Source organism: Mauremys mutica, chromosome 7, assembly GCF_020497125.1.
Source record: "Mauremys mutica isolate MM-2020 ecotype Southern chromosome 7, ASM2049712v1, whole genome shotgun sequence".
In the NCBI taxonomy this organism is placed as follows: Eukaryota; Metazoa; Chordata; order Testudines; family Geoemydidae; genus Mauremys; species Mauremys mutica.
In genome coordinates this window covers 4245179-4267613 of record NC_059078.1, presented here as the reverse complement: position 1 = coordinate 4267613, position 22435 = coordinate 4245179, and the positions used below count along the sequence as shown (strand labels likewise).

General features: G+C 43.0%; 1 protein-coding gene across 3 annotated transcripts in view; it reads right to left on the bottom strand.

Annotated features, from left to right (window-relative positions):
- PTPRG (protein tyrosine phosphatase receptor type G) overlaps nt 1-22435 on the bottom strand; it is a 569213-nt gene that overhangs the window by 148468 nt on the left and 398310 nt on the right. For all 3 annotated transcript variants that reach the window (XM_045023221.1, XM_045023224.1, XM_045023223.1), the window contains exon 6: nt 3616-3682. In XM_045023221.1, the coding sequence (XP_044879156.1) occupies nt 3616-3682 (67 nt within the window). The remainder of the gene's footprint in view (nt 1-3615; nt 3683-22435) is intronic.

Sequence of the window (22435 nt, the reverse complement as noted above, 5' to 3'; positions counted from 1 at the left end):
GGCCCATGCACAGTATTTTTAGTATATTTTGTACCAGATTAAAAAAAAAAAAAAAAAGAGGGGGGGCGCGCAAGAATAACATGTTCCTCTCTGGAGGGCAAGAGCGACAATCCTTGGCAAAGCAGAAAACTGGAAGCAGTGCCAACATCAGCAACAGGCATCTGACAGCTCTGAGAAAAACTGCCTCTTCATTCATCGTGCCTATGCCACGCTTTGCAAGGGAGCATCCTGGAATTTGGAATCATGCACAGCATGTGATGCGAATGTGCCATGAGGCAGGAAGACGTGAAGCAAACCTGAAACCACTGTTTATCCACCACACTGTTAGGATGTTTGACACGTCACTAGTTTTCCTTCCAGCTAAGGAACTTTATATGTTTCTTCTTGTAAAATTAAGCTTAATCTGACATTAAGATTCTAGGAAATTATGCCTGGAGATGAAGAAAATAAAGCAATTTCTGAGCACCAACTAAACCCGTATTGATTTTTATGTGTACATTTCTCTATCATCATTACTAAGCCGGTGACACTGTGAAGGGCACAATTATTTATGTTCCATCAAATTAGTGAGTAATTCAAATCCCTGACGAAATCTCAAGCTCAAATTGCTTCCACAGGAAGTATTTCTGACATTTAAAATGTTCACTCACCCCTGGAAGGGCACTTACAACTAAGGTAACTTTCCTGGAAAACATGGAAAAAACATATGCATTGGTTTTGTATAACATGTATTGGCAGGTATAACAGCACAATTGTTTTGTATGAAATGGTGTTTCTGTACTGCCCCTTGCACAATGGAGTCCTCCTCCTGGATTGGAGCTCCTGACCCAGGTGCTAGTATAATGGAAACAAATACATAAAAAGCATCGTTATTGTTGGGTGAGTTTTTCTATCAAAACAGCATGATAATTAGCTGGCTTACCCCATTATTTGCCAAATGTTGTTGTTTCAATGGAGGGGAAGGTGGGAGAAAACAAACAGACAACCCAGGCTCAGAGCCTCCACGAAGATGGCCCTGGTCCCCCACTGATACCTCAGGATCCCTAGAATTTGGCAGTGGATCCCATGGGGGTGGGAGAATCTCCACTGGGGGATCCTGGTAGAGTTCATGAGCCAGCCCATGGTATCTGGGGTGACAGGCAGAAGGATATGGAAGATACCAACCACCACCACTTTAAATAACTTTTGGAAACATTTCTAAAATAGACTTTTTATGTATTGATTTATTTTTAATACATGGCGCATGTAGAGTAAGCAATGACATGGTATAAAGACTGCCTTGGGAAGAATATAACTAACTCATGAGCAACCCGGCCATCCCAAAGATAAGGATCATACCCTCTCTAGTAGCATCTTATACATATGTACATGCACACACACACTCTCAGGTGTTACTGTGATAGCAGTAGCTAGGCAGCCAAAGTCCACAAATGGCAAAGACATTCAAGTTCCTTACTTTGCCCATTTCCATCTCCTTTCGTTTGTATTGGTTGTATTCATTGGTGTCCTCTCCCTCCCCCACTAGCAAACTGTCCAAACTCCATAAGAGTTTCCATCTAACTAACATACAACTCAGCTGGAGTCCATATTACGGGAGAATCAGAGGTAAACAGGGCATAACTGATGACAAACAGGGGTCCCCTTTAAGATACAACCCCTGGGGATTCTGTATTTATTTCAGTTATAAAAATGTGTCCACATAAGGCTCTAGGTAAATTATATCAAATAAAGCAATGAAAGCACTTACAGTAGAACTGAAGCTGTTATGTGTACCACTACTCTACACAGAACCAAAATAGTGAAAGAAAGAAAGAAAGAAAGAAAGAAAGAAAGAAAGAAAGAAAGAAGCTATCAGTATTTCATCTAACTATTTTTTTAAAATCCCCCTCCCTCCAAGAAAGCCTTTTTCCCACCGTAACGTAAGGCTTTAAGTAGCCAAAACAGGAAGGAAAGCAAGATTTTCCTCTATTTTTTTTCTTAGCATTTTTTAAAGGAAGCAAGTTATTGAAATATATCAACCTATTTCCTCCCCTTGAAATGTTAGTAGTCTTCTGTGCATTGTGAGTGAAACAAAAATAAACATCTTTTATCCACCCAGATTCTGCTGTGCCTAAGCAGCTCCAAGAATATCATTATGTGGCCACGGAATCACAAGCTAGGGACCAGGTCACGTTATACCAGACTATTTTGGGGGGGAACGGGGTACTCTTACTAGACACCAGCATGATTATACACTAGCAGTTTTTTCAGCAGCAGTTTTGGGAAAGGAACAGGATGGATTAAACACCATCCACCTTTGCCAGGGGAAAGAGGGCCTGGAAAGAGAGAGCAGGTAGGATACAAACCTAAAGAATATTTTGGTTCACTTAAATGGCAGCTTGACTTCTGTGTCAAATTACCTAAGGCCAGAAAATCCTAACTGCTCAACTCATCCTTGGTATTTTATTTTTTTTTGCCAGCCTGTTTTGTAACTCAGTGGGAACTGGATAATAACATCTATTTCAGCTCAGTGTGTAGTTTTTATTTCACAGTAGAACACGGCAATTTATAAAAGGCAAAAACCCTATGGAAAATTCTCTCAATGAAGGATTTTGTGGTATGTTATCATTTAACCCCTATTTTTCACTTGCACTAGATTTATTGGTGTGCACAGCTGCAATGTTAAATGACTTTGAAAGCACAGCAATTAATCCAAAATCCTATTTGTTTTAATCTAACACTGTCAACTAGTTTTAGGTTTCTAGTCAAGAGAAAAAAAATGTTTGTTAAGCTCTATGGCACCAGCTAATGTCTAAAGACAATCCTCTGAAAAGGTGCAAAGATGTTTTATTGCGGTAGTGTAGACAGAACAGAGATTTATTATAGTACCTAACGGCATTTCTGCAGATGCCTTTTGAATTATAATGAGATTATTAAAACTTTACAAATCATGATATTAAAACTTGACAAAGGGACGTTAGAAGTGGAGAATCTTGATGTCATTGCTAATGATGCATTACTAATGATAAAGTTTCAGGATAATTCCTCAGTAAAACTAGTTATAAAAATATAAAATATATTAATATTTATTTCAGTACCTTCTATAAGTTCAAGGATAATAGGTTTATATGCATCAGAACAGCTGAATGATTATATTTATGCCAGCATTAGAAAGATGTTCATCTGCTGCAAAGTTTAATTAATTTTCACAGATAGTTAATTTTCTGTTTCATTATCAGCTCCCTAAATTTGAAAGACAAATAATTTATAAACAAATAGAAACTTCACAGGAGTATTTTTAGACCAAATGCAAGATAAATAGCAGGCATGAAATGTCTGCACTGAATTTGAAGTACTAATATGAATGATATATTGTACTAAGTTTTGATTTATAACTTACACATTCTAAAGCACTGATTGAAAAGAAACAAATTGTTTACTGTTAACCCACACCCATTTTCAGGTAACAAATGAGTCTGATCTGTACCAATCAAATAATGGCTTTAATGCCCTTAAACATCAGTGAATGAAGAATGTACATCTCAATATGTCCTTTGAAGGGTGACCTGATCCCTTAAGGACAATATTCTAGCCCCTCTACCCTTCCAGCAAAAAAAAGTTTAAGTAGCTACTTACCATGATGTACGACACCCTTCAACCCATGGATAATAGGATCCAGTGCTGGATTGTCCCTCTGACTGACCTACATATAAAGGATACATGATTGGTTAAATCTATTCTGGCATCAGACAGAACAGTCTCAGTTTAATCTTCTAAAGAGGGGAAAAAAAGATGTTATCTAGCAAGCTGCTTAGTTCTCACATTTACAATGGCTCCTCAGAAAATGCTGAAGATATATGGTATAATAAAATAATGCGACAAAGGCTAAATCAAAAGAGAGAAAGTCTTCAGAATACATTAAAACATTAGAAATGTTAAAGCCCCCGCAAAGCCTAAAAATGAACAGGTGATTTCTCTCCACAAGTTTCTGAGCTAAATAGTAGTTTAAAGTTACCAAAGAACAGTCTGCTATTCACTAAAAATCGCCAGATCCTCAGCTGCTGCAAGTCAACATGGCTTCATGGAAGTCAACAGAGCTGCATCAATTCATACCAGAAAGGATCTAGCCCTTAGTGTTTTTTTATTTATATTTTTAAAATAACCTATTTAAAGGCCCTTTGGAAGAGGGAGGGATAAAGATCACATCAGGCAGAGTCCAGACAATAGCCTCTGAAATTTGATAATGCAATCCTGTGCTCCTGAGGCAAAAATGTCCATAGTATTCTTCTGTGCAGAGATAAACCACATCCTCGGCAGAGATGATCTAGCCACAATCCAGAGGGGGGAGTAAAACCAGCAGACACAGGGACATTAAACCTTCCTTCCCTACCTCAAGTTCAAACCTTCCAAATTAAGGCTCCAGGATGGAAAATGATAAAATACAGGTAGGATCTGATCAGAAACCGTCAAATGAAAAAGAGTCCCATTCAATTACATCATGTAATGGCAGACAGCTAAAAAGTGACAACTTTTTAAAGTGCTTATATACCAATGCTAGAAGTCTAAATAATAAGATGGGTGAACTAGAGTGCTTCATATTAAATGAGAATATTGATATAATAGGTATCATAAAAACTTGGTGGAATGAGGATAATCAATGGGATATAGTAATACTATGGTACAAAATATATCAGAAGGACGGAAGAGGTCGGGCTGGTGGGGGAGTGGCGTTATGTGTGAAAGGAAGTGTAGAATCAAATGAAGTAAAAATCTTAAATGAACCAAACTGTACCACAGAATCTCTAAGGATAGTAATTCCATGCTTGAAAAATAAGAATATAGCAGTAGGGATATATTACTGACCACCTGACCAGGATGGTGACAGTGACTGTGAAATGCTCACGGAGATTAGAGAGGCTATTAAAATTAAAAACTCAGTAATATTGGGAGATTTCAGGTATCCCCATAGAGACTGGGTACATGTCACCGCAGGACGAGATGCAGAGATAAAGTTTCTTGACACCTTAAATGACTGCTTCTTGGAGCAGCTAGTCCTGGAACCCACAAGAGGAGAGGCAATTCTTGATTTAGTCCTAAGTGGAGTACAGGATCTGGTCCAAGAGGTGAATATAGCTGAACCACTTGGTAATAGTGACCATAATATAATTAAATGTAACATCTTTGTGGCAGGAAAAACACCACAGCAGCCCAACACTGTAGCACACTATGGGGTGGGGTGAGGTTTTCCGATCTAAGTTATGCAACTTAAGCTATGTGAATAACGTAGCTGAAGTCGACGTACTTAGATCTACTCACTGCGGTGTCTTCACTGTGTTGAGTCGACAGCTGAAGCTCTCCCGTCGACTCCGTCTGTGCCTCTCACGCCGGTGAAGTACCGGAGGCGACGGGAGAGCGCTCAGTGGTCAATTTATCGCATCTAGACTAGACGCGATAAATCGACCCGCGCTGGATCGATCGCTGCCCACCAATCCTGCGGGTAATGTAGACGATCCCTTAGTTAAGGTCAACCCAAATTTGCTAATAGTTTCAGAAATATCCGTTTTTCAGCTGAATTTCTATTCTCCTGAACTTCAGGAGATTGAGGCATTGAGGCATTTCGAAAGGTGGCTGTGTGTAATATCTGGATAATGTATGCTAAGTTATCAGGGTGCTATCTGGTGGGTGAGGTTTCCTTCTCTATTCCCATTGGAAAAGATGGGGAGCCAGCAGGTAGGGCTGGAGAAGGGTGAGCATGCAGGTCTTTTTGCTGAGAAAAGTAATCCAGAATAGGAGATTCCTAGCTGGGACAGCTCTTCTTCCCACATGTAGCGCTGTTGTTTCATCTGTGGAAGGAAAGTGTGGGGTCCCAGTAACTCCCTAGCCAGGCCCCACTCCCTTCCACCTCAGATCTTCCATGTCCCATCAGTCTTCACTTCATCAGCCAGTGAGAAAGATGTAGGAGCCATGGCTCTCCCAAGCCACTCAATGCTAGAGGAGTTGGGAGGTCTTTATCAGCTTTAACAGGGGGAAGACTCTCCCACACTCCCTATATCTTTACCTCTGGCCCTCACTTGGCCTCTCAGTGCAACTGAGCGAGGCAGGTAGGAGGAGGAGGCAGCCAGCCCTGGTTGTCTGGTGCCTGCTCAGCTAACCTGCCTCCTTGCCTTCAGCCACAGCACACTCATAGGAAGGAGCCTTGGGAGTTCAATATGGATGTACGGCTGGGAACGACAGAACGGCAACCTCAACCTATGCTAGCAGCAGTTCAAGTGGAGAAGGCAATGGCCAACCCGTGCTGTCAGCTTTTGATGTTCAAATACAGAATAGTTTAACTGTCCACACAACCCACTCTGGGCCTGCAGTTTCCCAAGGGCTAGATACACCCTGCACTGAAGAAACTGTGACCCCTATCAGATAGTTCAGGGTCTCTGTGCAAATCAACCCTCTTTGGTAAAGCTGGGCTAATGCCTAAATTACAGGAAAACGCACTACCTCCTTTTCCGACATTTGTGGGGTTGAGAGACCCAGCTGCCCTAATTCTAATGCCCACCAAAGTAATTCCAAGTCCTGCCACCAGAACAATAACCCCAAAGCTGTGACCTCATGAAAGCAGCAAACCAGGTTAGTTTAACCACGTGCACATACTAAGAAATTCATGCTCACACAACCCAACCTTCTCAATTGCTTCACACTCACACAACTCAACCCACTGTGATTACCTGATGTGTAATGTGGTAGTTCAGAGCAACTGCATCTATATTTCCCCTCAGTGATCCAGCCAGGGCACCACTCTCTACTTTAGCTCCCCAACCATTGCCTGTCTGGGTGGAGACTTGTCTCTCTCCCTTCTGATCACAGTATTTTCAGGCACAGTTCCCTGCCTTCACTATGTCATTCCCAGCAAAGACAGATCATCAAAGGACACCTGCTTGCTTCCTCTTTAGAGAGGGTTAACAGATATCATTGCTACATTTGCAAGTACCACAAAGTTCTTTCTGTGCAAGCCTATTTTATTCTGAAGGTAAAAAGCACTACAGAGAAAACATACTTAAAACAATGAAATAACCTCCATGCATGCTAATATGTTTACCAGAATTAACTCCAGCCCAAACATGGATTCTGGCAGGAACAGTCCTTCAAACTCCCACCCAAATGGGAATCTTTGTGGTCACTAGTTTATCACAACCTCAGCACAGAACTAGCAAACTCAAAACAGGTTTATAAACACTCTTTCTACAGTTCCGGGGTCTTTGAGCTGGAGCTTCCAGGAGCAAGACAGTTGTAGAAAATGGGTTTTCTTCCCCAGGGCACAGCTTCCAAAAAGGTGGATTTGAAGTGGATTATTTGCTTACCCCTCCATCCCAGCTATTTCCTAGGAAATCCACTTCACACATATTGTTCCAAAAAGCCCTTTGACATTCCTAATACCTGCCAGAGGGTGCATTAGTCAGTTTCCTAGAGAAGTTACATACAATTCCACAATAACCAATACACAATTGTATTTTTAACACAATGAACCCCAAAGGCATTACACATAATTCAAAAAGGTTTAACTTAATACAATAAAGATCATTCAGGATATTGCAGGAAATTGTCAGTGTCACAACGGCACACACAACCTTGTGCACTAAACTCCGTTCATGCAACAGTTAAGACTGCCTGGGAAGGACGGTGACAGCTGCAGCCGCAGGACTAGTCGGGAGAGGCCTGCTTCAGCTCATCACCACCTTGTTTGGGCTACACCGACCACCCGCTTGCCAATTCCAGCACCATCGAGACGCTCTGAGATTGCTCAATAGCAGCTCCCTATCAAGAGAAGATGGACAGTCGTCAGCAGCCGGCCCTGGCCAGCATTAGAACGTGGCCGGCCCTCATAGCCCCGTCCCTCAATCCGGTACAAGCTGAGAGACATGTAGCCCTTTCGTTTTGTAAACAGTCTGACTTGTAAGCCAGCCTTTGTTACAGGGCAGGTGCACCACAGCAGTCACTCCAGGGCAGCGCAGGGCCAGACACCGAGGGAAAGCTTGAATGACTCTCACACCTCTGGGTCACAGCTGAAAGTTCCACAAATCCCCACTTGCTCTGCATTTTATCGGCCATTTCATTAACTGTCAGCTTTAACCACTCCTGTCACTTCATTGCTTCCCTGTTGCCGCCCGCCTTGCTGCTATTTAGCTACCTAGCCATTGTTTAATCCATTTCTACAATTAATGGATGTTATTTAATCTAGTGGTCAAAGAACATTCACTACTGCATTTACATTAGTGGGTTAGCTCACTCCACCTTTAAAGGGACAGCACTAAAAAACCCAACAATTCTACAACTTAAAAATAGTATCAGGCATGCCCCCGATTACCTCTGTCAGATTATGTGGCCTTAATATTCATGTTGCTGTATTTTAAAAAAAGTGTTTTTCTTATAGCTGCTGTGTGAGACCTACGTTAAGAAAAGGAGAAAGCAACTCAAGAGGACACACTGAGAATGCACAAAATGATACCAGATGCAAATAAGCAATAGCAGAGGTACAAAGTATATAGAAACAAACAAACATAACAAACAAAAACCAAAAACAGGGAAGTATTTCTTCTCCATACTCTTCCAATTCTAATAATCTCAGGTGCGTCTCATAATAGTGGTAACTAAAGCATTCTCAGACACAAGTGTGATGTTTAAAGTTTTCCCTGTTTCCTCCCAGAGTGAGAAAGGAAGGATGACCCAGTGGTTAGAGCACTACCCTGGCACCTGGGAGACAGGTTCATTCCTCCTTTGACACAGTCTTCCTTCAAGGCCTTGGGCAAATCACTTAGTCTCTCTGTGCCTCAATTCCCCATCTGTAAAATGGGGGCAATAGCAAGGCCCTACCGTCCAGAGTGTTGTGAGGAGAATTTAAAGATTGTGTGGCTCTCAGATAATATGGCAAGGGGAAGGCACGTTAGAGAGATAAGTCTCTTGAATAGTCTTCCCTGTTTGTGGGAGTCTTTTACACAATAAAAGGATGAAAAACGTTTTTAAAAATAAGAAAATATCTACGTTAAAATCACAAACATTGGCAGAAGAACTCAAGGCAAGTTTAGTATTGAGTGCAGCAAGTTGCAAGTATTCAACAGTCACAAGTCAGGCCTGTAGATTTTGCACTGCTTCTCGCAAATAAGCAAGTAAACAGTTTAAAAATACAGGATTGTGCAGGGGTATGCTACTGGGTCCTTCCTATCTATTTAGATTTCTCCAAACCCATCATTGCTGCCACTAAAATCACATTTTTTTTAAAAAAGGTAAAACTAGTGATTTAGTTTGTGACTCAAAGAAAACAGAGGTGCCTGACCCTGGACTTGGGCATTGCTTTACTAACTGGTAGTTTCACTGTAAACTGTGCAGACTTTTATTTTGTTTGCTTTGTTTTTATTTCTGGTGACAGCTGCAATTGGTTTGAAAAGAGGAAAGAGATGGAAAGAATCCTGAAGGTAAAAACCTTCCAGATGGGATTTTCCATCAAAGTAGATCAATTTTTAGATCTACCAACCTTGACAGTGTCCCTTTAATCGGCTGAGGTACAGCACCTATTATAGATCCAGCTAAGTAAGCATTTTGAAAGCGTCTTCTGAAAATGTGTGATGCTCTGCAATAAAATTAAATGGGGACTCAGGCTCTGTTCAGGGAAAAAAGTATTGGTGCATCTATAATCACATTTTCTGTTCATCTGTATAATGCAGGGTGTCTTGTCTCTTTAAAAACTTGTGTGCAAATGGATACCATTTAGGCAGATCAGGTTTCCGTTCAGTGCTCTTTGGGAGATGTTTTTATTTTTCCATGCAAAAGTTTTGCTTTCCTCTTGCTAACGCTGCACTCCATTTTCTCCACATCTCACCACTATTGCGGCTTGGTTTTGCACACTGTGGACAAAGCTATATGTAATTACTAGTTGGCTTTTTCCACAGGTGAAGAGGCCTCACCAAAAAATAAATATAAAAATCAGAGTTATCTCATTTCCCATTGGGATGTTTGGTGCTTTTTGAAGATTAAATGTGTTTTAAAAACTGTAAATCATTAGGAGAAACGTTCTTTTTCTGCCTGGTTCAGAGCTGGCCTAAAATCAAAGGCAAGATGAGTAACTGTTTGGGAGCAGTTTAGTCTTTAAGGTGCCACAAGTACTCCTGTTCTTGTTTGGGAGCAGTGCATGGAATCAGCAACACACAGCGCAATAGCTCCTTTCCAGCAATGGGGATCATGCCAGAGGTAATTCAAGATCTGTTTTGCAGCTCCAAGGCCCGATAGCCATTTTCTGAAATGGTTCAAACCTTTAGAAGAAAAACTCAAGTTTTCAAATTTCTTTCTTTAAAAAAAAAAAAGGAATAATTCTCAAGTTTGCTCTATTTTAATTCCCTTTGGTAGCAAATTGTGCTTCTGAAACCCAAAGTGCTGGGTTCTAGCCCAAGTGTTTACATGTCTCTCTTTTACCTGGCACAGAAACATAGGAACTGCCATACTGGATGAGATCAGGGATCCATTTACTCCAGTATGCTGTCTCTGAGAGTGGCCCGCACCGGATGCTTAGCAGAAGAGTGGATAAGGCAGCTATGGGGTAATCTCCCCACAGCGAAAGTTTCTTCCTGACCCCCCATTAATTAGAGCAGGACTTATGCCTTGAAGCATGTGGGTTTATCACCTGGATCAATTGGTCTTCAGCTGTCATTAACACATTCACCACTCTTCTCGCACCCTTGCCTTTCTTCTCCACGTTCGTCAAGACGTTTAACAATGTCATCTTCCCATCTTTTTGGAGGCCGACTGGGTGGTCTTTTCTGTTCTCGCGGGTACCACTCAGCAATGACTGTGGTCCACCTATTGTCTGTGAGCCATGTGTGGGCCGCCCATCGCATCTTGTTATATCTGCTTTCCACAACAGTATCTTTCACCCTGCTGCGTTCTCTGATCATTTCATTTGGGATGCGATCCAGAAGGGAAATTCCCAACATAGCTCGTTCCATTGCCCTTTCAGCTACCAACAGCCACTGCTCTTCTCTCTTCGTCAGTGCCCATGTTTCACTGCCATACAGCATGGCTGGTAGCACTACTGAATTAAAGATATTTGTACGTGTGGTCTTGTTGATTTTTCCTTTGAGGACATCCCTGATGGAATTAAATGCACACCATCCTGTCTAAAAGCAGCAAAGAATCCTGTGGCACCTTATAGACTAACAGACGTTTTGCAGCATGAGCTTTCGTGGGTGAATACCCACTTCGTCGGATGCAAGAGAATCCTTCGCGAGAGTTCTCCGTTCAGATCTTGGTGCATATTCACTTCTTGGCCCAAATATATGTACTGTTCCACTTCTTCTCCAGTTACTGTTATTCGGGCTTTTAGTAAGACTTCTGATCACACGTATTTCTTTCTGCAGCGGTTCGTTTTCAGGCCGACCTGACTGCTTTTCTTGTTGGCTCTTTGGAGCATGTTCTGCAGTTGGTTGGTGCTTTCGGCAATTAGTACGATGTTGTCCGCGAATCTGAGATGAGATAATAGGTCTCCGTTTATGTTGACACCACTCCTCCAACTGATCTTGTTCATAACCATTTCGAGGCAGGCACTGAATAGTTTCAGTGAAATCGTATCTCCTTGCTTTACACCTTTCTCGACTGGGATGCGGAGGGGAGTTTCGAGGAGAGTAATGTCTGTTGTACATCCAGTATTCGCTTCCTTCAACAAACTGACGTACTGCGGGTTAATGCTCTGCGAGCGCCTTTAACACTGCATTAAACTCGATGCTATTGAAGGCCTTTTCACAGTCGACAAAAGCAATGCACAGCGGGAGTTTGTATTCCCTCGCTCTTTCTAGGAGCTGGCTAAGGGTAAATATATGGTCCATCATGTTAATATTTCTTCGAAACCCTGCCTGCTCTCTCGGCTGTTGTTCACCCAGACTCTGCGAGAGTCAGTTCATCATCACCTTTGTAAAGAGCTTGTAGATGTGAGAGAGCTGGCATATGGGGCAGTAGTTCTTAAGATTTTCTCCACCGCCCTTCTTGTGCAACAAGATGGTAGTCGACTCCTGCCAGCTTGATTCGACTCCTTCCACCACACCACGACCATCAACTCTATCAAAATGTCTTTATTGGGGAAATGTTGTATATGCCCATTATCCTTACAAATGTCTCATCCTTTTTTGAATCCTGCTAAGTTCACAGCCTCTGTGATATCTTGGCAAAGAGTTCCACAGGCTAATTGTGCATTGTGTGAAATCACAGTGACTGGTGCTTTTTTGTGACCACAGAGTTATTATAAAGATCATATGTAGGTGCCGGCACATCTTTGTTTCTCCTCATTTGGGCTTCACTTAAGAATGGCCTGTAAAAGCTTAGCAAAGCTTTTTTCCTGTAGTGGGACAAGAGCATGAACTCATTCCCATCCCCTACTTCCTGATGGAAAAGGCTAACACTGAAGACCAGCCAAATGAAGACTTCTCTAGTGTGATCATAAACGCACACCTAATACTGTTGTTCAGAAGCGCACTCAGCTCAGAATGGGTTAATGACACACAGACAGAAAACGCTATCCTGGAATTTTCCTAAAAATGCCCATAGGAACGCGACAAGACATTGTGTTTACTGAATATGAAGCATCCACTGAAGTCTAACTAATGTACATAAGATCCTCCGGAAATGGGATAGAATACTTGTACATATCATTTATAATTGAACAGTGCCTGTAATCCTCTTTGACGGAAGCAAATAGGTAACCATCACACTAAGTGCAATGGAAAAACAAACACAGCCTTGCAGTTTAAGAATATCATTATGCTGTTTCCTATACTAATAGAACTCTCTCACCTCAGGGCAGAGATGGTATGAAGGTAAACTAAGTATATACAATCTCTTTGTCATCCCTTTCTCTGTGCTATTTCTATTCCCCAATGCACACGCCATTCTGGGTAGAATGAACTGTTTCGTTTTAACGGGGTGAATAAAAATATAAAATGAGCATCTTGTATCTTACGCAGTTCATATAACAAAGTAATATGGTCTATATAACAAGGTAATGCACAAGTGACCACATCCCAGAGACATAAAACAACCCAGCAATCGAAGGCACAATGCATTCTTTGAGGGGATTTATTCTGGGAAGCAAATAAAAATCACGGTAAGATCGTGACACTGTACAGTTAGTATTTACCCACAGTTCCAGTTTCCAACACTTTGAACAGGAAATAACTGGTAGCTCAGATACCCACAGTGTGACCAGGGTTGATCAAAGATGAACTTTTTTAATGGCAACAACACTAGCACTTTTTTATGGCAGCTGCCTGTGCTCACCTTGTGACTAAGCATGTCCCTAAGAGTGTGTGCTGTCAGCCCTTGTCTCTGTGTCAACAGGAAAGGCGCAGAAGAGGAAAACAGGCACTCTGTTACTAGTGCTCTAAGGACAAAAGGTCTAAAGAGCATGCGTAGTGGGACTGCTAACAGAGCTGACAGTTAGCATCACAGCTGCATTGTGGTTAGAGATGCTGGGCTTTTATTGTATGCTACTCTAGTGCTGGTATTGAATCACAAGTAAAGATAATCAACAGACTCTACAGGACTATGTCTCTGTTGCTTACATGGCATAAGGCCGTTTTATAGGAGTGAGAAGCATAACACGTCATGATTTCAAAATTCAGTTCCATGCCCTATCATTATCCTGTAAGTAACTGCAGCTCTTTGCTAGCCTGATATTTTAAAGAAAAAAAAACCTTTAGAAACAAACTAGGAGTCTTTTATAGCTTCCAAAATTAAAAAAAAATTATTAGACTCAAAAATGCTGAATTTATAAAAGCCCAGGCTAAGAACATGCAAGTGAACTCAGACCTGTCTTTCAGCCCAAAGTGATTCTACCCATTATAGTTTAATGAAAAATAGTCTTGGTCAAAACAATTTTAAATGTGTATGGAGAAGTTAGTGAAGCAGCTTATTTTCTTTTATAATTTTTATATTTGAGTTCTAATGAACTCTGAAAAAAACAAGCACCGATGGATCCCAAGACCAGATTGTGATCACCTAGTCTGACCTTCTGTATAACCCAGGCCAGAGAACGTCCCCAAAATAATTCCTTTTGAACTAGTGCATGTCCTTTAAAAACAATCCAATCTTGATTTAAGAATTGCCAGTGACAGAGAATTCACCCCAACCCCTGGTAATTTGCTCCAATGGTTAATTACACTCACTGTTAAAAAATGTCCACTTTATTTCCAGTCTAAATTTGTTTAGCTTCAACTTCTACTGACTGTGCTAAACCTTTGTCTAATAGATTGAAGAGCCTATTATCAAATACTTGTTTCCTACAAAGTCCCCCTTAACTTTCTCTTTGCTAAATTAATGGATTGAGCTCCTACAGTCTATCAGTATATGGCAGGTTTTCTAATCCTTCAGTCATTCTTGTGGATATTTTCTGAACCCTCCTCAATTTATCAACAGCCTTCTTGAATTGTTGACACCAGAACTGGATGCAGTATTCCAGCAATGGAGGCACCAGTGCCAAATACTATGGTCAAATAACCTCTACATTCGAGGTTCCCCCATTCACATATCAAGAATCACGTTAGCCCTTCTGGCCACAGCATCGCCCTGGGAGCTAACAGTCCACTCATTCTCTGTCATGACCTGCCACTCTTTTTCGGTGTCACTACTTCCCAGGATACAGGCCGCACCCTGTAAGTATGGCCCACAGTCTGTGCTCTAGATGTACTCTTACATTGAGGGAGTGAGTAATATAACAAATGTATAGCTGCATCTACGATCGTTTTCAGGGAGCGGGTACTAGATCTCATCTTTGATACCCTGGCTTGAATAAGCTGCATCAGGTGAGGAGTGAAGCAAGAGACCCAGCTATTTCCTCTTTCCTGGCTTCCTATTTTATGCAACACCTCCAAGCCTCGGTGGCACTCCCAGCCACCAGTCTCCACATGGCAATGTCTGGAGGCAGCACCACAATGAAGGGCTAGAATCACCCACTGTAATAAACTCACCTTTCTAAATGTACATGAATATTAACAAGACTAGCAGAGCAGAAGTAAGAGTGTGTGTTCCTTTAGAAGCACGGTTAATAGAGCTGAGTTTCAAGATGGAAAAAGAGAGCAGAAGAAAAATCTCAAATCCATTCCAACGGGGATAAAATAAAAACTTCTCTCCCATTTCCACCCCAAAAATCTGGCATTTAGGCTTGTTAGACTGTCATAAATTTGTACAATCACTTTCAAGCTCATTAAAGGGGCTTACAAAGCAAGTACTATGCCAAAGTCTACTATAGCGAAAGCTGAAATGATGTCTTTTGTATAAGACACAGGAAAATTAATGGCAACCATTTTGCAATGCTCTACCTGAGCCCTTCCCCTCAGAATAGTCTCATAATTTACTTTTCTCTCCCTATGCAACATTTGGCCCTTGCCTTGGAAACTAATCATCTTCAATCTATCAGGTCTTACCCATCTGCTAAGTAAACTGGCCAAGACGATCTGCATGCCTTGAATTTCATATAGCCAGCTGCTCCCTTAGTACTGTAGCATTAGCATCCAGAGACCATCCTGTAGTGTTGAAAAAGACTGTGTCCTGCCAAGGATGAACGACTACATCCTTAACTGTGGCAGCTGACGTAAGTGACAACAGGGGAGGCAGAGAGATGGCAAATTCTGCTTTCAGTTACAATGGTGCAGGTCAGGAGGAAAACTCCCCAGACTGCCTGGCTGCAGCGCCATTCAGTTTGCCTGTAAAGTCTATTGCCCGTAGGACAAATATTCAGAGTCTAGAGCTTCTGTACAAACAGTTTCCAAAGAAAGAAAGAAAAACTATTATATATTAGCTATGCTAAAGAGATCAAATTGTCCTGTAAAATTCCAGAAGAATCAACATGGTTAAGCAATCTGTTCTCTCACAATCAGCCCACCCTGGCGGGACAGATGTCAGTACTGTACTTAGGTAGGAATGCTCCTAATTTTCCACTATTTTAGTCCAAGAACAAGAAAAGCCGCCTGCATGCATACACTAAACCCTAAACTGATGTCTATTTTAATACTATAACTACCAATTTTCAAAAATTCAGGGTAACTGCAGCTGAAGGAAATACAGATGGGGAAAGGATTTGACACATTGCTGATGAAATTGTTCAGATTCAAGTCTTTTGGGCCAGATTATTTTATAGCTATCTAATTGCTCGAGTGGCTTTTATTCTTAATATTACCACCACTTTAACTCTGGTCTCCTGTGGTATGAAAGGGTGTGACTCTCTGCAAGGCCAGGATATGTATCCTGTTATGTTGCACAAAACACATCCCCCCACTTTGTCTCTTTTGGGAAATCAACCTTGTTAAATCTCCTGTATCTGAATACATGCTCCATTCTTGAATAAATGGATCGATGGATCTGTGTCAATGAACAGAGGTGGACGGTTTTCCTATACTCTACTTTGAAATACCGGTGGCGTTTCCAATTTGAGAACTTTCTGGAGTCTGTGCTGAAAGATGCTGGTCAATACTGGGGTGCAATGGCAGATCTGTGTGGGCAGCCAGCAGCTGGATAGTGCCAGCACAGTGCTAAGCTACAGTTAGTGCTGCTGATTTTCCACCCTCCTGAGTGTTGAAAGGTCCAGAGGATGCATTCTTCTCCGTCCCCTTCCCACCCTCTCCCCACAGGTAATGTGCTATGACTGCACATCACAGACAGGTGCAGCAGAGTGGAGGTGCCATCATCCCACATGCTTACACAGATGCAAGTGGGGGGGGGGGCAGTTGCCATATAATATGTGATGCACACAGAATAAGCATCTCGAACCACAAACCTCCTAAGACATAGCAAGTAATAGAAAAGGTCCCTTTAAGACTTTAAATTGCTGTTTGTCTGAAGCAGGAAGAAAAACAGATATGCAGGCAAAATGTGACACTAAACCTTAAGCACAGTGCACACACTATTTCGCACAGATATTGCCAGGACCTCTGATTAAAAAAATATGTATTAGATCTGAGTTAACCTCCAGCTATGAGAATCTGTATCAGGTTCAGTGACTTGAAGACAAATTCCATTGTGTCAAACCTGTTTTTCTGAGCTCCTTTGGTTTTCAGGTGTTAATAATCCTTTCCATGGGTGAAGAAAATATTCAAGGCTTAGAGGCACAAAAGGAGGAAGGTTTCTTTCTGATACGTAGGAACTCCCACGCAAGCAGACTGGAAGTTTTATATATTGCATTTTTTTAAAAAGGCAGCTAATGGGTCTTCCAATGATTATTTTCAATAGAATAATGGGTGTGCATTGATCCTTCTAGCTAATTCCACTTCAAATAATGAATCTCCGAGTGAGGACTTTGTAGTGATGTATTAACTTAATACACCACAGCTTTGTGGAGAGTATTTAAAATGAGATATTAACTAGCAATGCCAAAGAGGAGACTGCTAGGCGGATGCTGCTTTTTTTTTCTTTAAGGTTAAGTTAAAAATGGTTTAAAAAGCTATTGAACTGGCTGAATATATTGTAACCAGCCCTCATCTACATCAGGCATCCTGGCTGCCCCACGCTTGCCCTGAGCGCAGCACAACTTCCTTACAGCACCACCGGGGAAAGGATCAAAACAGCCCTTACCCACATGTGCACACATTGTGCCTTGCTCAGCACTGTGATAACCACATCCAGGAAGGCCCTGGAGTTAGCTGCAGGGATATTAGACAAGCAAACTGGAAGATGTTACATCTTTGAAAATTTCCAGCTCAAAAGCTGTCTGGTTTTCAGTCTTTGTGCTCTCAGCCCTAGTGTTTGTTCTGGTTCACGTGTTCTAGTCAGGTGTCGGAGATCTCAGGGATGGGTCTTTTCTCTCTATAGGGAAACCAGGCTTCCTTGTTGTCCCAGAAGTTCCCAGTCCCCTCCTTACAGTCCAGCTTCAGTTACAAATTACCTAGTCTTCCCAAGCTAATCTTCTGCTTATTGGCCAGACCTCTTGGGGATTAGGGCAGCCTCCTTCTATATATAACATTTGGGCTGGCCGTTTGTTCTCCATAATGAGGCTCCTTTCAAGACTCCAGTCTGTCCATATCGATAAGTCAAATTTCTGCAAGCAGTTTACTCCCAAATCTCCAGCGAATTAACCATATAGAAATTACATAAAGGTCCATGATATAAAAGTGTAAATGAGATATTGTGATGTCGCTATTTATAAACAGCAGAAAACATCTTTGCTGAGGGACAGAGATAATGGGCTACATAATAAACTCCCCAACCCCACCCATTTCATTGCATCCTGGCTACCTGGCCTCACTTTTGTGGTTTTATTATGTACACTAGGGATGTTTGTATAAAATTGTTTGTGCGAGTACATTGTCAAACAGTTTGTTGCAACTTTAATGTACTAAGAAAAGAGGAAAGAGATCGAATAACTCGAATGAGAAAACACATAACATCTTGATATTGAACTCCAATATTTCCTAAGGCAGAATGCTAATACAGGACGCACTGGATCAAAAAACAAGGGCTTTGGACCCAAATGTAACTAATTAAGTGCAGTTTAATTACTCAGCTCAGAGTATGTTCTGCATTTCTATGTTAATCACATACTGTGGTGCATGCTGGCAACTGACTGATCAGTTCACTATGCCAAGCAATTCTTCACTATGTCACATAGAATATCGATGCCATCCAGTACCTCAAGTTATGTAATCGCTGGCCCAGTAAGAGTGCTTTTATTCTTTTTCTTTTTTTGCTGTAAACCATTCACTGTCCTAAACGTTGACTCCATCCGTTGACAAAGCAATACAGCAAGCCCTAATTTCACAAAAATATTTCTAAGGCCGCTTACACTACTGGTTTAAAAGCACTAAGTAATAGCATTTTCATCCCAGAAAGAAAATTTACAGTAAGTGAAAAGCACACTCACTTCTCAAATGGTTGAAAAAAACCTTTCTAATAAGCCTCCATCTGAGGAAAAACAAAAGATAACCCCAGCTCAAAGAGGACACACTGATAAACGGCAATTTGAGCAGTTCAATAGAGTATTTAAAATATACCACAGCTCTGCAGAAGACAAAATTTAATTATGACAAAGAAGAGACAGCTACAGTGGTGGAATCTCAGCCGTAGGAAGGCTTGATTGATAGAATAGGCTATTTGCAGCTGAGCAAAAAAGGAAAAAGCCGCAAGTTTATTTAAAGCAATTTTGGTGCACTGTGCCCACTTGCTCTCCTTTGAGAAAATAATATGATTTCTTCATACAGCGTGTAGTCTACTTATTTAAGCAGCAGTGCGCAAGATCTCTCAATCCTACCAGCAGTTCAGCTGGAAAAACGGCACACCAGGGGGTAACATTTTATTGGGAAGAAATCTATTTTTATAAAAACTGCCATCAGTAATAAACTCTGTTCTCACTACTCCAACAAGAAACTTAGTGTTGCTGTGATGTGTCCAATTTCAGAGAGACCTAAGGTGACAACAGCTATCACACCGAAAACAGGGCAAGGAAGGAAGTGTCGCCATGAGAAACAGAGCCCATGTTACAGCTGGGTTATCGGCAAAGACCCAAGTCTCACCGAAGAGACGCTTTACACGTTTGAAGAGACTAGATTCAAAATCGCAAAGTTATATTTAATCTTCTCGTGTTCGTGGCTCCAACTCGGTAAAGATTTGCTTGCTGAGAAAGCGTTAAAAAAAAAAATCTGTGCTGGAGGAAACACAAAAGGTGCAGGGGACCAGTTCAGACAGAATCCGGGAGGAGTTTGCAAAAACCGCTCCAGTTCAGAACGTCAGGGGAAATCAGGCATTTCCAGCTTTTTCCCCTCCTAACTGACACAGAGGCACTGGGCACAGTAATTGTCCCTTTCACAGCAGCTGTCAAGAAGAACTTTCACAGCTGCCATCACCTTTCATTCACCTTGGAAACCTCCCCCTGGTGCTGGGCTCCCTGCTTTCCTAGTGCTGACTACCCACTTCAGCTGCCCACCGTCACGCTCCCCGGCCCACCACCCAGCTCGTTCTCCCAGAGCGACAATGGCTCCGCCGTGGGAACTGGTGCAGAAAGTAAAGCAGGCAGCTGTGACTCAGAGCACACGCAGGGGGCAGAAGCGTTGATTAAGGTAACATGTTGACACAGTCATTTTTCTGACCATAACCACACCTCAGTTCACAATTCAATTAACAAATCAAGTGAAAGTAACTTCCTGCAGTACAGGATTGAGGGGAGACAACACTCAGATTAGGAGTTTAAAAAAGCAGGGCCAATTTTTCTGCTGATGTAAATGGGCACAACTCTGCCAAAGATCAATGGAGCTGCACCAACTGACAATCAGAAAAGTTAGTTTTTATTCTGATACTTATTTAAGGGGTTACTTTGAAATACAGTCACCAACACAGACTGTGCTGGCAGCACGGAAACACAAGTGACGTGTTCAAATTTTACATTTCCCCCTCCATTCGTCCACTGACACTTGCCAGCTAGTGGCAAACTATCCTCTCCTCTTTTTGCTAACCCAATATTTCTTGCCTTCAGACACCCATCTGTAACAAACGACACAGCCATGTCTTGTTGGGAACAGAAAAGAAGGGGAGACTTCGCTTGTTTGCCTCACTTCTCCAACACAAGTTTCTGGAGGGAGTCATTTCCCATTTGTGATGCAGTTGTAAGTCGAATGGACTCACACGCCTGCAGGAATTTCGCACTCCTTCTCCATGAACCCTGTTTTAGATCAACAGTGTTAATTAATCATTTTCTGCCACAGGAGGACAAATTAGTCTGTCAGTTACAATGTATTCTAGCTAGACTTGGCATTTCTCTAAGGAAGAAGTTCTTCCTTTTCACTGTAAACTTTTAAACTAGTTTAGGTTCTTGCAGTCTCTTGCCAACAACTTCCCTCGAGGTGCTCTGCCCTTCTTGCTCTTCCTGGTGATGGCACATGTGGGTGCAGCTACCTAAACTTTGCCAGGAAAATGGGGGGAGGGGAATGGGACACAGACCCACATAGTGTCACAAGACACCCTCCTGTAGTACAAATTCCCTCCAGCACCCCCACCAATAAGTCTCTAAACACCTCCAACTCTCTCATCCTTCCAAATTTCCAGTGATACCTCCCTTCTCCATTTATCCCCATCCTCTCTCCCACCAATCCCCACCCCCCATACATCCTCCCTCTCTTCCAAAGCACACCTCATTCTCCCCTCTCCAAGGCTTCCCACAAGCGGTGCAAGTAGAAATCATTTCTTGCTAGGACCCTGCACTCATGGGAGGGACACAAAGGGTGGGGGGGGGGCTTGTGACCTTCCCACATGACTCCTTTCCACCCTGCCCCCAGCTCGGGGCCCCTGCGCTCTCCCCATCTCCTCCCCATGATCCACATCCATCCCATGTTCCCTAGGGAGCAGGGGGGGCTCTGTGCTCCTCCCACTGCGCCAGAGACTTCTGCTGTACAGATCCCAGGCAGGAGGACTCAGGAGATGCCGCTGCACAGAAGGGCTGGGGGTGGTCCAGCTGCGCCAGAGGAGCTGCCGGTCTGGGTTCAGGGCTATCCTGGGAACCGCAGCAGTGAAAGGAGCAGAACGTGCAGCTCCTCCGGCGCGGCTGCTGTACCGCTCACAGCCCCACCCCCAGCCCTTCCATGCACTTGCATCTCCTGAGCCCTCCTGCCTGGGGTCTGTACAGCAGCCACACCGGAGGACGGGGCTGGGGGCGGTACAGCAGCTGTGCCAGAGGAGCTGCCGGCGTGGGGCTGCCTGGTGGCCCCACATTCTGCTCTCTTCCCTGCTGTGGTTCCTCTGGCAGGGCTGCTGTACAGACCCCAGGCAGGAGGACTCAGGAGACGCAGCTGCATGGAAGGGCTGGGGGCGAGGCTGAGGGCGTCCTCCTTTCCAGTACGCCGTACCAGCTGTAAATATCTTACTGGTGCCGTGTCCAGACCAGACCACCATACTTGCACCACCGCTTCCCACAAGCCTGAACTTCTCCCCCCAACTTCCTTTCCAAGAGCTCCCCTGACTCATTGTTCCCCATCCCCAGATCCGTCTGTGACATACAACCTCAGCTCCCACATCCCCGAAATCCCCCCCACACTTTCCTTACCCAGCGTCTCATCCGGTCCGCCCCCCCCTGCCCCCCGAGCCTGGGATCCTCTCCTCAAGTGCCATTCTGAGCTGCATCCACCTCCCCAAGGTGCCCCATCAAGCCTGGATCCTTCTTTCCAAGGCGCCTACAAATCTTCCCATAGCCTGTGTAGCCCCCTAATTCCTCCCTCCTGTTGTGTCCTCAGGAAGTCCCTGTGCCCCCCAACTCAATCACTTTCTCCTACCTGGTGTCCTTCATGGAAGTGGGGAGAGGAGATGGAGCAGGAGTGGCTACGAGGCCAGGGCTCAGGGTTTTTCCTTTTGTGCCTTTATCTGCCCACTAGGGTTCTGTGCTGTGCTCGGAGCCGGGGGAGGACACGGAGCCAGCTCCAGAGAGCAGCCTCCTGGCAGCCTAGCGAAGGGACAGAGC